The sequence below is a fragment of the Taudactylus pleione genome, unplaced genomic scaffold, assembly GCF_031769625.1.
Source record: "Taudactylus pleione unplaced genomic scaffold, aTauple2 ptg000080l, whole genome shotgun sequence".
NCBI lineage: Eukaryota > Metazoa > Chordata > Amphibia > Anura > Myobatrachidae > Taudactylus > Taudactylus pleione.
This window is the reverse complement of record NW_028284482.1, coordinates 1866968-1880955: the sequence shown is the minus strand read 5'-3', so window position 1 is coordinate 1880955 and position 13988 is coordinate 1866968. Positions and strand designations below refer to the sequence as shown.

The following is a 13988-nucleotide window of genomic DNA, read 5'->3' as shown; positions in this document are numbered from 1 at the left end:
GGGAGTGATTTTGGCTCTAATAGAGCCAAAATCACTCCAGGGCTTGCGGCAGCGAGACCCTACCGCAGGGTCTCCGTCGCAAGCCCGATGGTCGCGATGGTCTTGCGAGCTCCATTTTCATGGAGGAGGGCGCTCCATTTTCATGGAGGAGGGCCCTGATTCAGAGCGAGCGCTCTGGTCAGAGCGTTCAGTTCTGAATCAGGCCCTTAGACTGCACACCCTAACTGGTTGTAATGAGAGGTGTTAGCCCGATGGTCGTGATGGTCTTGACCATCGCGGCCATCATCATGGACGCTCGCTATAGCTGTGGGTGGTAACCCACAGCTATGCGAGCGTCCATGAGGCCGCTCCAAGTTGAGGGCCCTGATTCAGAGCGAGCGCTCTGGTCAGAGCGTTCGGCTCTGAATCAGGCCCTCTGTGCAATATATACACTCAAAAGAGTGAGTAATTTACATTGGGTGGATCCTAAGTTTAAGTGCTTTTAAAGCAGATGGCCACTACCCCTCTTCTGCAGTCCAGTTTTGGTTTTGAATGACAGAATAATTTGTTTGAGCGGCATCTTTCAAGAAAGCTTGTTTTAGTTTTTAGAAAGCTCATATTATTATTATTAATATTATAGAAAATTGTCAGACTAAGAACCTTTGTGCCCTGCAGAAAATTATTCAGTGTTAGTATAAAAAAAGCATAAAATCAAGTGTCCTCCAAATACATAGTTAGGCTTTATATTGTAGGTATTTAGGGCCTGATTCAGATTTGGGAATAGAGTAAGATAGAGCAAGTAACTGTAGAGCCGGATTTAGATCTCATGGGGTCCTAGGCAAGATACCAGTTTTGGGCCCCCCCTCCCTCAGACATTCCATAGCACTATATTTTAAATTCTGATTCATTCCCCTGTACAGCACCCTTAAGAAAAGGTCTGCTGCGGCCTTGAAACGTCGGCTATGTATTTATGGGTTGGGTACGGTATGCCGGCACTCAGAATCCAGACGCCGGCATCCTGACAAGTTTAGGATACCGATACCTGCTGGTAAGTATCCTAACCCTACCCCTGAACCTAACCCTCCCAGCCTAACCCTAACCTTCCACCCCCAGCAGCCTACCCTTAACCCCTCTCAGCACAGTACCACCCTCCCCTCACAGCACAGACCCTCTCTTACCTCACATCACTGACCCCTCTCAGCACAGAACCCCGCTCCTCTCCACACAGCACAGACCCGCTCTTTCTCTGACCCCTCTCCCCTCATGCAATGCTGCCTGTACTAGTGCCCCTTAAGCAATTCTCCCTGTAGTAGTGCCCCTTATGCAATGCCCCCAGTAGTAAGGGCCCCTGTAGTGCCCCCAGTTGTAATGCCCTTGTAGTGCCCCCAGTAGTAATGCTCCCCTTCAGTGCCCCAGTAGTAATGCCCCTTGAAGTACCCCCAGTAGTAAGGGCCCCTGTAGTGGTCTCCAGTTGTAGTGACCCCAGTAGTAAGGCCCCTGTAGTGCCCCCAGTAGTAATGCTCCCTGCAGTGCCCCAGTAGTAATGCTCCCTGCAGTGCCCCAGTAGTAATGCTCCCTGCAGTGCCCCAGTAGTAATGCCCCCTTTGAAGTGCACCCAGCAGTAAGGGTCCCTGTAGTGCACCCAGCAGTAAGGGTCCCTGTAGTGCACCCAGCAGTAAGGGTCCCTGTAGTGCCCCCAGTTGTAAAGCTCCCAATAGTGCCCCGAGTCGTAAGGCCCCTGAAGTGCCCCCAGTAGTAAGGCCCCCTCGCGCGCACACACACACACACAAAAAAAATTAAACTTTTCTTAAACCCCGCTCCAGTGCCTGCTGCCGTCCATCCCCGGGGCCTGCTCCTCGGAACTATGGGAGTGACGTCATGACGTCACTCCCATAGTGCACTGCGGGACCTGGAGCTCAGGAGTGAGCTCCGTCCTCCGGCTGCCGCCGAGGGGGGGGGTAGAGAGAGAAGGAGCCGGGCGCCCGCTGGAAACACCCTCTCAGTGGGAGCCCGGCAAATGGAGGGTGCAGAGGGAGCAATCGCTGGGCCGGCGGGCCCCTTTAACAGCCGGTCCCCATAGTAACCGCACCCCCCTACACCCATCCATGGTTACACCACTGTTCTCTCCAGGACCAGATTGTGGGGGGGTTGACGACGGGCCCCTTGGGAACCGCAGGGCCCTAGGTGTCCACCTAGGATGCTTAGCTGTAAATCCGGCCCTGAGTAACTGTGTACCTGGACAAACCATGTTGCAATGCAAGGGGTGCAAATACATTTTATTTGCATGCAGGGTAAAACTGGATGCTGTTGCATGTCACTAGCGCACGCAGGGGGGGTTTCTGAGTACCCAGAGCCCCCCCTGACAAACTGGAGAGCAGAAACCAAATTCTTAAGCCCCGCCCCCTCGCTGAAAAATGCCACGATTCGCGGGTCAATTGGGAGAAGGCGGAGCCAATATGACGTGATTCCATTAGAATCGCATCATTTGGCTCTGCCCCCTCCTGATTGACCCACAGATCGCAGCATTTTGTCGCTAGGAGAGGGCCCTAATGACATGGTGCCAGCCTGCCAGGTTCCATCCTTATCAGGTCTACCACCCGCAGCTGTTGCAAGGTAAGTGTGTGTGTAACATACAGTAGGTGTGTGTAAGCTGTGTGTATGTGTCGAAGCCGGATGGTTAGCTGAGACCTAAATTGTAAAAATAACATCTGTACAACACCATTTTGCGTTGTCCGCCAAACGCCATCTTGCGGCGCCTACACAATACCTCCGTGTACGGTGATATATTATGATTATTAGCGTTGTGCGTCTGCCACTGCCCTACATTAAAAGTCCTCACAATATAATACGTAAATTTATTAATACACATGATATGAATAACCCCACAAAGCACGTACCATGGTGTACTCCACAAACACATAGACGCACAACGCATACTAGCGTCTTTACTTAATATCCCCACACTTACACATTGCATACTTACATTAAAAGGTTCCCTAGCATTAAGGTTAATATTAGAGGTTTTATTCGTTATCAATTATGTTGTGAAATTAATGTATTTGATATCTAAGGTTTAGTACATGATAAGCAGACCATGTTTGGTGCCTTTCTAAACCACTGTTTATTTGCAGATCTCTGGTTCCATCGGCAAGGAGATCGCAACATGCGTCTGCAAGTTATGAATTATAGAGAATTAGGTGATAGAATGTACTTTGTATGTAGTGTCTATTGATTAGTTATTCGGCGGGAAAACACACACAAAGAGCCGTTGGAGGGCTGAACCACTACTGTACAAATTGACCTATGAACTGTATCGTAACAGAAGAACCAAGAGGAAGAACCAAATGGGACTACGCCAACTCGTCTCTATTGTATTGCCCACTCTCTGTACAGTATATATTCAAGCGCTCTATGTCCAGTAGTTAGTCATCATATTCTTACTTTTGATGGAGGCTTCACCTTTGATACCGGGAAATCTGGATCTAGAGTGTTTGCGTATGTATCGACTGTACCTTCTGAATGTATAATCTTTTGCGCTAATTGGATTTAGATTAAGGCGTGTAACTGAATTCTTTTATGTGAATAATAACTTTTTTGTGCTTTGGAACCACACTAAAAGTCTGGAAAGCAATTAGTTCTTGTGCGACTTGAAACGCTAAATAGCAACATTTGGGTATAAAGATTATTAGGTATTCATAGTATGTATTATATATATATATTTATATATATACACGACAGGCTTAATCCACGGCACTCAACCATCTGGGGTGCCCTTGGCATGTGACCACACCATCTACATAGAAACTATCATACAAACTCAGCACTCACTTGGTTTTCAAACTGCACCTCCTTTACATACAGGGAGTTGCAGTGTGAAAACAAAGTGAGTGCCGAGTTTGTATGATATTTTATATATATATACACACACATATATATATATATATATATATATATATATATACACACACACACATATATATATATATATATATATATATATATATATACTGTGTGTGTGTATATATGTATGTGTATATATATATATACACGCAATATCATACATATCTATATATATGAGATATCATACAAACTCGGCACTCACTTGTTTTTCAAACTGCAACTCCTTTGAAATATTGCAATAATTTGTTAAGCTGACCACCACTTCACGGTCATTCCCATCTGGCCAGTCCCTACATTGATTCTCAGACAAATGATCTTGGTCCGCCATCTTGGGCTCAAGCTTACATACATTTTAAACATGAATATGGGTCCTGGCTTAAAGATGGTGATGTAGATGGTGTGATCACATACCAAGGGCACTCCAGATGGTTGAGTGCCGTGGATTAAGCCTGTCATTGTGGTCACACTTACTAAGGCACCCTGTTTTTCAAATGTTAGACAAACTTTTTTTGTCTATATCCAGGTGCTTATTAACTGATATCCCTGGGTGTGGTCCTGTCTCTTTAAGCCAGGACCCATATTCATGTTTAAAATGTATGCAAGCTTGAGCCCAAGATGGCAGACCAAGATCATTTATCCGAGAATCAGTGTAGGGACTGGCCAGATGGGAATGACCGTGAAGTGGTGGTCAGCTTAACAAATTATTGCAATTATGGGCTCACTTATGGGTGAAAATATAGAAGAGGAGGACTTGCAAACCTAATGGAGATTTAGAATTAAGTACCAAACTGTTAGCTGAGGGCCTGATTGTGTCGCACGGATCTCTCAACATGGACGCAAATGGCGAGTTACTGCATACAGCACATGCACAGAAGTGAATTTACTAATTTCTTTTTATGTTTGTCCTATTCTGAGTTGGATGGAACTTGGCCAGATCTGTCTTTCCGAGAAATAGGGTATTTTGGGGCAGGAACTGGGTGGTGGCAATGCGATTGCACATAACTACCTTGTGGAATTATCATGGGAGTTTTGTGAAGGTAGTGGATGTGTATCAAAAATTCAATGAGATTCTGAGTCGAAGAAGAGAAGCGTGCAGCTGACAGATATCTCTAGCTTGGGGCTGATGCAACTGCAGATACTACGGATGATAGTTGCAGTGGAAGTCGTAAAATCAGTGGGTGGCATAGGTTTCCACTTGCACACGCAAGAACTGATTGAACGGAATCTCACATTAGCATAAGGCAGTAAATCTGGCTTCCGTGGCTGCTCGCGACTACAGCCACTTTGTGTATGACTCAGAACCAGCCCTGAGGCTCTACATCCCCCAAGGTCTAGTGCAGTGTCAGGGAACAGGGGTAAATTACCCCACATGGGGTAAAACTGAAATTCCTGGGGGTAATGGACGGACAGCAGGGCATGCATATGAATCATTCTATAATATAGAATGATTCATACGTATGCCCGGCTGTGCTGAGGGAGGCTCTAAGCTGGACGCCCGCTGAGATGGCCCCTGCAGCGCCGCTTTAGCCGGAGGCTAGAGTTCTCTTCTGAACTCCAGCTTCCGGCTCTCTCCATACGCACTATGGGAGAGACGTCATGAAGTCTCTCCGATAGTTCCGAGGAGCGGCCGGGCGGACAGGACGGCGGCGGATGCAGGAGCGGGGATTAAGTTAAGTGTTTTTTTTGTACAAGCGGCAATATATTGGGGCACTACTACAGAGGCATAACTATGGGGGCACTACTACAGGGGCATTATATGGGGGCACTATTACAGAGGCATAACTATGGGGGCATAACTATGGGGGCACTACTAAAGGGGCATTATATGGGGGCAATACTATATGATTTCCTTCCTTTCAAATCAAGGGAGTAACGTCGGCGTATCTAAATATATTTTGGGGTAAAAGGTAAAAAAGTTCCCTGACCCCTGGTCTAGTGTCACCCATAGGATGAAAGAGAAAATGGGGCATGTACAGTATGTACACATTTAAATTAAATTACATTACTTACATTGTATTTCTACTTGGATGAGCTGTACTATAGTAAGGTAGATTACCTTTGCTTAACATTTGGATGGAAGACAAATAAAAAAAAAAAAGAAGGAGCCAAAAGGTTTACCTAATACATTTTCCCAAAATATCAATGAACAACATACACGAAAAAAAATAACATGCAACTTACATTGTTAAATAATAGTGTAGGTGCTGCCTTGGAATTTGATTTCTCCATATAATTTCCCCAAGAAAACTGTCCTTTGGTATAGCCTGTAGAAAACACCAGTTAAGTTGCTTAATAAAACATAATTTACTTATTTAAATTTAAGGAACCCATCTATACTCTAGTTCTGTCAGTCAGCTGCATAATTTTTTCAGTTAACTGGCCACCATCCTTACCTGCTCTCCGGAATGTTTGGGACAGGGCCAGTTCTAGACCAAGTGGAGCCCCCCCTCCTTTTCACACACTCAGGGCCCGATTCAGAGCCAGACGCTCTGACCAGAGCGCTCGCTCTGAATCAGAGCCCTCCTACCTAAACTTGGAGCGGCCTCCTGGCCACTCGCATAGCTGTGGGTGACCACCCACAGCCTATACGAGCGTCCATGATGATGGTCGCGATGGTCAAGACCATTGCGACCATCAGGCTTGCGACGAGACCCTGGAGTGACGACGAGACCCTGGAGTGATTTTGGCTCTATCAGAGCCAAAATCACTCCCACTGACATCACTAGTGATGTCAGTGGGGCCGGACCCAAACGTTAGGCGGTAGGTGGGAACGCCTTCGTCTGGCAGCCACGCCCCCGGCACGCCCACCAAAGGGGGCGTGCTGTCAATCAACATCGACAGCACGCCCCCTTTGGTGCGAGACCCATAACGACGGCTACCCCATCGTTATTCAGGTCTCGCACATGCGCACGACGGAGCTCTCTCCGTCGTGCGCATGCGCACTAGGGCACCATCGACCCACTTGCGAGCGGGTCTGAATCAGGCCCTCATTGCCCCCATAAAAGAAATATTGACACCATAATAAATAAAATGCAAAACAAATATATCTCTGAATTAAAACTGTAACAATTTAACGAGTGCAGTAAAAAAGAAAAACAAATTGTCTATGATGAGCCTGATAGGAAATAATGGTACAGTAATTAAATCAAAATATGTTCATAAAAGGTTCACTACACTCTGTATTTCAAGTCTTTTTTAGAAAGTGTCTATTGGTTGTTTGAGTTGCTGCTTTCTTTTGTAGCTTGTAATATGCAGTCATTAAAAAGCCTATGTTGTGTTGATAACAGTATCCTGGAAGGGTTTCCTTTATTTACCTCCAGTGAAAAGGCTGTTTGAGAGCGTGTGCAACGCTAAGTGACTCAGGCATTCCCCCGCCGGTTGCTGCTGCTACTTCTGGAGCGGGTGCACCGTTATGTCTCAGGCGCTGCTTACTAGCTAGAGATGGAGTGTGACTGGTGGTCATAGAAAGAAATGTAAATAGAACCCTTGATGATATATGAAACTATGCAATAGCGTACCATCGATGGTTCCAGTCTGCCATGGCACAGGGCTACTGGATGACAACCTAGTAGCTCTGCAATGAAAGGCCCTGATTCAGAGCCGGATAATCACTATTCTGTATAGCAGGGGTAGGGCCACAATAATGTGATTGAGGCAGCATGGCCCCACTCCACCCACCTTGTGGCACCATGCCCCCCGGACCATCCATTAATCTGCCCTATACCAGAAGGCACAGCCAGGATGTCGGCAGCTATGCTGACCACAAATCAGTATATTTGAGCCCAACATTTCCGCCAATCATAGACGTATCTATAATGGGTGTTGGGTGTGAAATGTCCAGGGGAACACACACACATCCTGTACCCACTGCCAAAACTTACATCTCCATCTGCGCCGCAGATTTAATTAGGAACATGGCAGGGGCACCATGCTTCCAGAGATCTGTGCATGTACACAGTGCCAGAGTATACTGGAGACATGCATCAGCAAGAAAGGGGGGCATATATGGAGACTGCACATGCCCCCTCTTTTGAACCACCCCAGCCACCAATCCTGATCAACATCTGATTGAATCCATTTCATGTTGTTCAGGACTGGGAAGAAATATGGATAGCTGGTTTTGTTCAAACTGTATGGCTGTTGTGTGAATACACTAATTGTGCTCCCATAAAGATCTGGCCTTTTAGTGAGGCATGGCAGAAGTTGGCATGAGCAAGAGCATTGTACCTTCTGAAATTATATGCAGCAGCCCAGATGAGCTATTATAGAATATATCCGGTGGATGGATAGATGCCGCTGTGATATGTGAAGGCTGAAGTGTCGGGAAAGCCCTTTAGTGGGTGCACCACAGAACTAAGGCTCAGGAGTACAGGTAATTGTGGGTTTCGCGCTATTGAGTAGTACCTCTAGCAGCTGAGCACCGGGAAGGTATCCCCACCTTCCTTTATTGATTGGAAATAGTAGGATATGGTGTCTGCGCTCTGAGGTGCTATTGTATCATAAATTGTTATTAAACTTAAAGATGTTTATGAGGTATGTCTGTTGTGATCCGTGAGAGAATTATGGATGTTAGTTGATGTCTATGTTCGATTGGGGAACTGCCCAAATTCAAGACTTGATTAGAAATGTCCTGGTGTAATCCACCTCATGAAAGCTGTGGGATGGTAGTTCTTAAAAACAGCAATCCTGGTGGTATTTACTGGTGGGCAAAAACTTTGGGCAGCTTTTTCTTCTGTATGTGAATAAAGTTAATGTGGTTGTTGTTTCAAAGTTCTTGTATACTAATTGGCGTGTATACGGTAGGTGTAACCTCCCCTCTACAATTGGTCTCTGTCCCAGGAAACAGCCACTCCACCTCAGGGATTCACAAAAACACAAACGCAGTATCCGGTGCTGGTGGACACTATGGTGCGGAGGTAGGTAAATAGTAGGACTTGCCTAGGTCCCGACGTACTCCTGCTGGTCCACCGGATGTGCCTCCTTAAGCGTAGTGCTAGGGTGATGGGTGTAAAGGGCAGACACTGCAAGCCAATGTACCTGGACAGAACACTAGTATATGGAGTATGGGTAAAATACTATTTATTTTGGCACCTAGCCCAGAAGGGCAAACAATCGGTGTCAGAGAATAAAATAAAATAACACTGATAAGGCTTAGAACATATGATGCATATGGTCTAGGGAAAAATCAAAAGTCACATCAGTCAGTAATGTCCCAACGCGTTTCATCCCATGTGGGGACTTTTTCAAGGGTAGGTGATCTGTTATTTCCAATAGCAGGGTTTAAATACCTTGTGAATTGAGTCCATCTGTTAATCGCTCCCTTACTTCCGGTTTTCGCTGTGTTCGCGTCCTCTGCGTCATCCGCTATAGCGCGATCTCCTCCTGAACAGCACAATGTGTGTTGTGTCATGCGCATGCTCTGTGGACAGTGTGCAGACACAGAATAACATGGCAGGGTGTTCCTGAGTGTGGCTACAGCACTTAGATGATCCTGATCTCCACTGTTGGTGTGAGTGGAGATATTGTCTCCTATATGCGGGCGGCCATTTTTGATGAGTTTTTTTGATGAGTTTTTTAGGCATTGTTCCAGTACAGAGTCTTGTAATTCTTGCTGTATTACAATAAGCTTTATAGTGTTAAACAAGTAACTAGACCTAATAAGCGTTGGATTTAGTAAGATGTTGTCACTTAAATTGTTTTCTACAGTTGTTCTTTAAACAAAGTTATAGTGAGTCTGATTGTGCATGACTAATACATTAATGTAACCCTCTATTGATAGGTTAATTAGTCGCTGCATTTTTGCAGCGCTAGTGGTTTAATATAGATTATTATAGATTACAGTATGATCTATTTCTGAACTATTAGATAGAAATTTTGTTTGATTAGTTTTTTTTTATTTTTTTATAAGATTTTAATTCCCATCTTGGAGTCATCCCAATATACTATTCCCTCATATTATATGGATGTAAATTGATACTGATAAGCAGATGTTAAATCTGAATCCCTCGTTATTCAGAGCTGATGGATGTTTACATTGGCTCAGATGTGCAGAATTCTTACAGGGATGTTAACCTGACTTCATGGGTCTATATTTAAACCTTGTGGTTGTAATATCTTCAATTCGAAGATCCAACGACTTTCTCTGTCGTCAATCTTGTTGGAATGGTCTCCCCCTCTCCAGTTGGGTTCTACTAGTTCTATTCCTACGAACTTGAGACCGGCTGGTTTACTTTATGTGATTAATGTGCTCGTTTATTCTCACTTTAAGTGCCCTCGCTGTCCTTCCTACATATTGTAGTTTACAAGGGCATGTTAAGACATAAATGATATTTCGACTTTCACAGGTGATCATATTTTTGATATCGTAGGTCTTTCCAGTGTTCAACGCAACTAATTGTTGTGTTGGTGTTGTACTTCTGTAACTTAATTGTCGACAGGCTTTACACCGTCCACAGTGGTAGGACCCCGGCTTCACTGTCTTATTGTCTAAGGTGGATTGTTTAGAATGATGTTTGTTTTTTATGTGGTTCACCACTAATTTTCTCCCCAAATCTGGAGCTTTTCTGAAGACTAAATCTGGTCGTGTGGGTAAAAGTGTATTAAGTTTTTCATCCATATAAGGCTCAGGAGTGTCCAACTGGCATTTATTAGTGGTGTGAATAGACACAGCTGAGATGGTAATTAGACGGTGTGTGACCTCAGTGAGTCTGAACCCAGATAACAATTCCCCATTGGACATCTGTTTAATGGTGGGTGGCCACTGAACCTTCCCCATGTATACAGATTACTGCAGGCACGCTTCAGAGAGTGTCCAGGTAGTCTGGCTAAAGTTTGAGGAGAACAAAGGGCACCTATTTGGATGACTATAAAGTTTAACTCACTTACGAGTATGTCCCATCCCAGAATTATTCCAGGAGTGAGTTTTTATCCAAAAGTAGCTCCATAGTTGATTGGCACTTCCAGACCATCATGGCTGATCGCTAGCAAAGGAAAGCCTGTGAAGTCTAGTAGTTGACACAACTCCTCCAGTTATTTCTGGGGGGACTGAGTGCCCTAATAGACCTACTTGGATATAGCTCTTTTAGAGGACTTGTTGGAGAACCTAACAGTACTTACAGAACCTATCTGGCAACATTTAAGAACATAAAACACCAGACTTTAAAATACATACAACCAATACAATAATACATATAATAAAGGGGATGGGTACGGGATGTCGGCGCTCGGGTTCCCAGTGATCAATATCCTGACAGGGTTAGAATACCGACACCTGTCGGCCGGTATCCTTACACTCCCCCTCTCCCTACTCTAACCCTCCCTTCCTGGTGCCTAAACCTAACCTCCTCCTCCCTGCACCCTAAACCTAAACTCTCCCTCCCCACAACCTAAACCTTCCCCTCCCCCAGTCCCAGAGATGGGTGTCATTGTTGGTCACTGTCTCACTGAAGGTGGGCAATCCTGTAATACAGATTATGTCCAAGACTCCCACTGTCTCTGATGTTCACCTAAACCAGCACTCTCAAAATTCCCTCCATGGCACAGATTGGTCCTCTAGCTAACTGGAGTCTCCCACACATGGAGGATATTGCTCAAAATTAACCTAAAAGAACATTTAATCACCAAGTCATCTGGAGCACTTTCCCAGCTACCAAGCCACACAATCTTTACTCATTTGATAGCAGTGCAGGCACCATGCTCCATGTCCTCTTGGTTTTGGTAGATCCACAAAGATGCAAAATCCATAGGGGGCATCAATCCTGTACAAGTCCAATAGTAGTGGTAACTCCTACTCAGCCAGTCCAAAATAAGAAAAGGGTTGAGATGACTGGACTCCTCTTTTTAAGCCTAGTATACTAGTGGTATAGCCTCAGTGGGGCTGAGCTCAGGTGGTTATTCAGCATAGGATGGAATTGCAAAGTCGCAAATATGCAAAAGCAGCAGGAGTGGTCTGACACCCTCACCTGCATTTGCAAACCCAGCACTGCAAACAATGTCACAGGCTGGGATAACCATCACGACCATGGACAGCGTGAGCCAGCTGAGTAAGCCTCAGCTTACGCAGGCTGACTGGCTTGCGAACCCAGGAAACAGTATCCGTGGACGCAGATCCTGACCTTGCCACTCCCGGTAAACGGGGGCAACACACCTCCATTTCTGGTAATGCCAGTCGTCCCCACCCCTGCACCACCCCATAAATGTCTCTGCCTGTTAATCAGGCAGGGCATAGGGGCTGTGCGCGATAATGCAGGACCCGTTCTGCACATGCGCAGAAGGGGTCTTGCGCACTCGCAGATGCCAGATAATCGCCATTCAGCATTGCATGTAACTGAATCAGTCCCTCACGTAATAATTCCCAGTTGTATTAAGGAAAGACACTGAAAGTGATGATGAATAGGCCCCTGAGAGAGAGAGAGAGTACAGGAAGCCTGGATAAAATTGTGAACAAAGGGCCTCATTCAGACCCGGTCGCAAGCGCTGTGCGCTCGCAGCCGGGTCGATGGCGGGCCAGTGCGCACGCGCGAGCCCCGGAGCGAGCGCAAAAAGCGATCGCTCCGGGACTCACTACAAAAGGGGCGGCTGTCGATGTTGATGACCAGTGATGTCAGTGAGAGAGCTTCCGGCTCTGTTAGAGCCGAAAGCTCTCTGGGGCTTGCGGCCACGAGACCCTACCACAAGGGTCTCGTCGCAAGCCCGATGGTCTTGACCATCGCGACCATCATCATGGCCGCTTGCATAAGCTGTGGGTGGTAACCCACATCTATGCGAGTGGCCAAGAGGCCGCAACTTAAAAACCAAGCGCCCGCCCTGATTCAGAGCGAGCGCTCGCTTTTTGCGAGCGCCTCTGAATCAGGCCGAAAGTGCATTTCTGAGCAGGCGCATAGCCAGAACTTTGTGGGCTCCATAGCAACATTTTGAAGGTCCCCTCTTCAAAAATGTTGGGAGCAAAGTAAATAAAAGCAAGTAACTTTGCACCTGGTCAAAACATGTTGCATGCAGGGAAAATACTGGCTGCTTTTACACTTAGCCCACAAATGCTGGATAGCTTTTTTTTTACACTGCAATTTATACTTGAGTTTGGGCACGCCCCTCCCAAATCTAAATCTCCCTGCACATTTTACATCTGCCCCACCAGCAGTGCAACATGGTTTTGCCAAGATGTAAAGTTGCTTGCTCTTTTTTTTTGCTTTGCTCCCAACTCCAAATAAACCCCTGGAACACCTATTAGTTCCCCTTTTTAGGCTTGAAAAATTGCTTAGTGAGCAATATCTGGAACTTGGTAGCCACATTTATAACCTGGATACAGTGGAACAACAGGCCCATCGAGAATAAGTACAGGCCCGAGTACTGGTGGGGGAGTGGCCTAATATGGGAGGTATGGCCACGCCCCCTCCCCCCAAAATATACTAAGCGCAGCACTGTGAATGCTATAGGGGGTGCTGCGAGCAATGGCGTTCCTCCCCGCGGTAACATCTGTGCAGGAAGGTTTGTAGTGTGCACGGGCGGCAAAAGGGGGTGTGACGTCACGAGTAGGGGGCGTAGCCTGGTTGCCCAAACCCCCATTGTAGCTACTCCAGGGGTCCCGGAGATGCGTACTGCCCCAGGGGACCACTCTGTGTGCAGTGCCAGCTCCATCACTGTGTCAGGAGCCGAGTGCTCCATATAATGCTACAGTGCAGCACCCGGCTCCTGTCATTTAGGAGGAGTCGGCACATTGGTGTCAACCCTCGGCAAGTGACACCCGGGTGCAGCCTGCAAGTTCCCTTTTGAAACCACTGGCTACAAGCGCTTCAGGGGGCACCGCAAGCTGCAAAGGGGGCGGTATGTTACCCAGAGCTGGGTACTGGGTACATGTTGGAGTGGTGGCCCTTTTTGCATCACCTCTCCGGGGTCCCCATTGTATCTGCCGCGCTCTCAAGCACATGTCACATCATTGGCTCCAAGCGGGACAAGCTCCCAGTGCTCAGCCAGTCAGATCCCTGGTGGAGGAGCCAAGTTGTGCTCAAAGGGGGACAATGTGAATATCCCTCTCAGCAGCTGCTCACCATACAATGAGTTCACGGTGCAACTGGGGATCAAGGCCCTGTAGTCGGGACTCCAAAACCTCTGGA

General features: G+C 46.5%; 1 protein-coding gene across 3 annotated transcripts in view; it reads right to left on the bottom strand.

Moving 5' to 3' along the window:
• L3MBTL2 (L3MBTL histone methyl-lysine binding protein 2) overlaps positions 1 to 13988 on the bottom strand; it is a 197561-nt gene that overhangs the window by 35246 nt on the left and 148327 nt on the right. For all 3 annotated transcript variants that reach the window (XM_088468106.1, XM_088468108.1, XM_088468107.1), the window contains one exon: positions 6061 to 6143. In XM_088468106.1, the coding sequence (XP_088324232.1) occupies positions 6061 to 6143 (83 nt within the window). The remainder of the gene's footprint in view (positions 1 to 6060; positions 6144 to 13988) is intronic.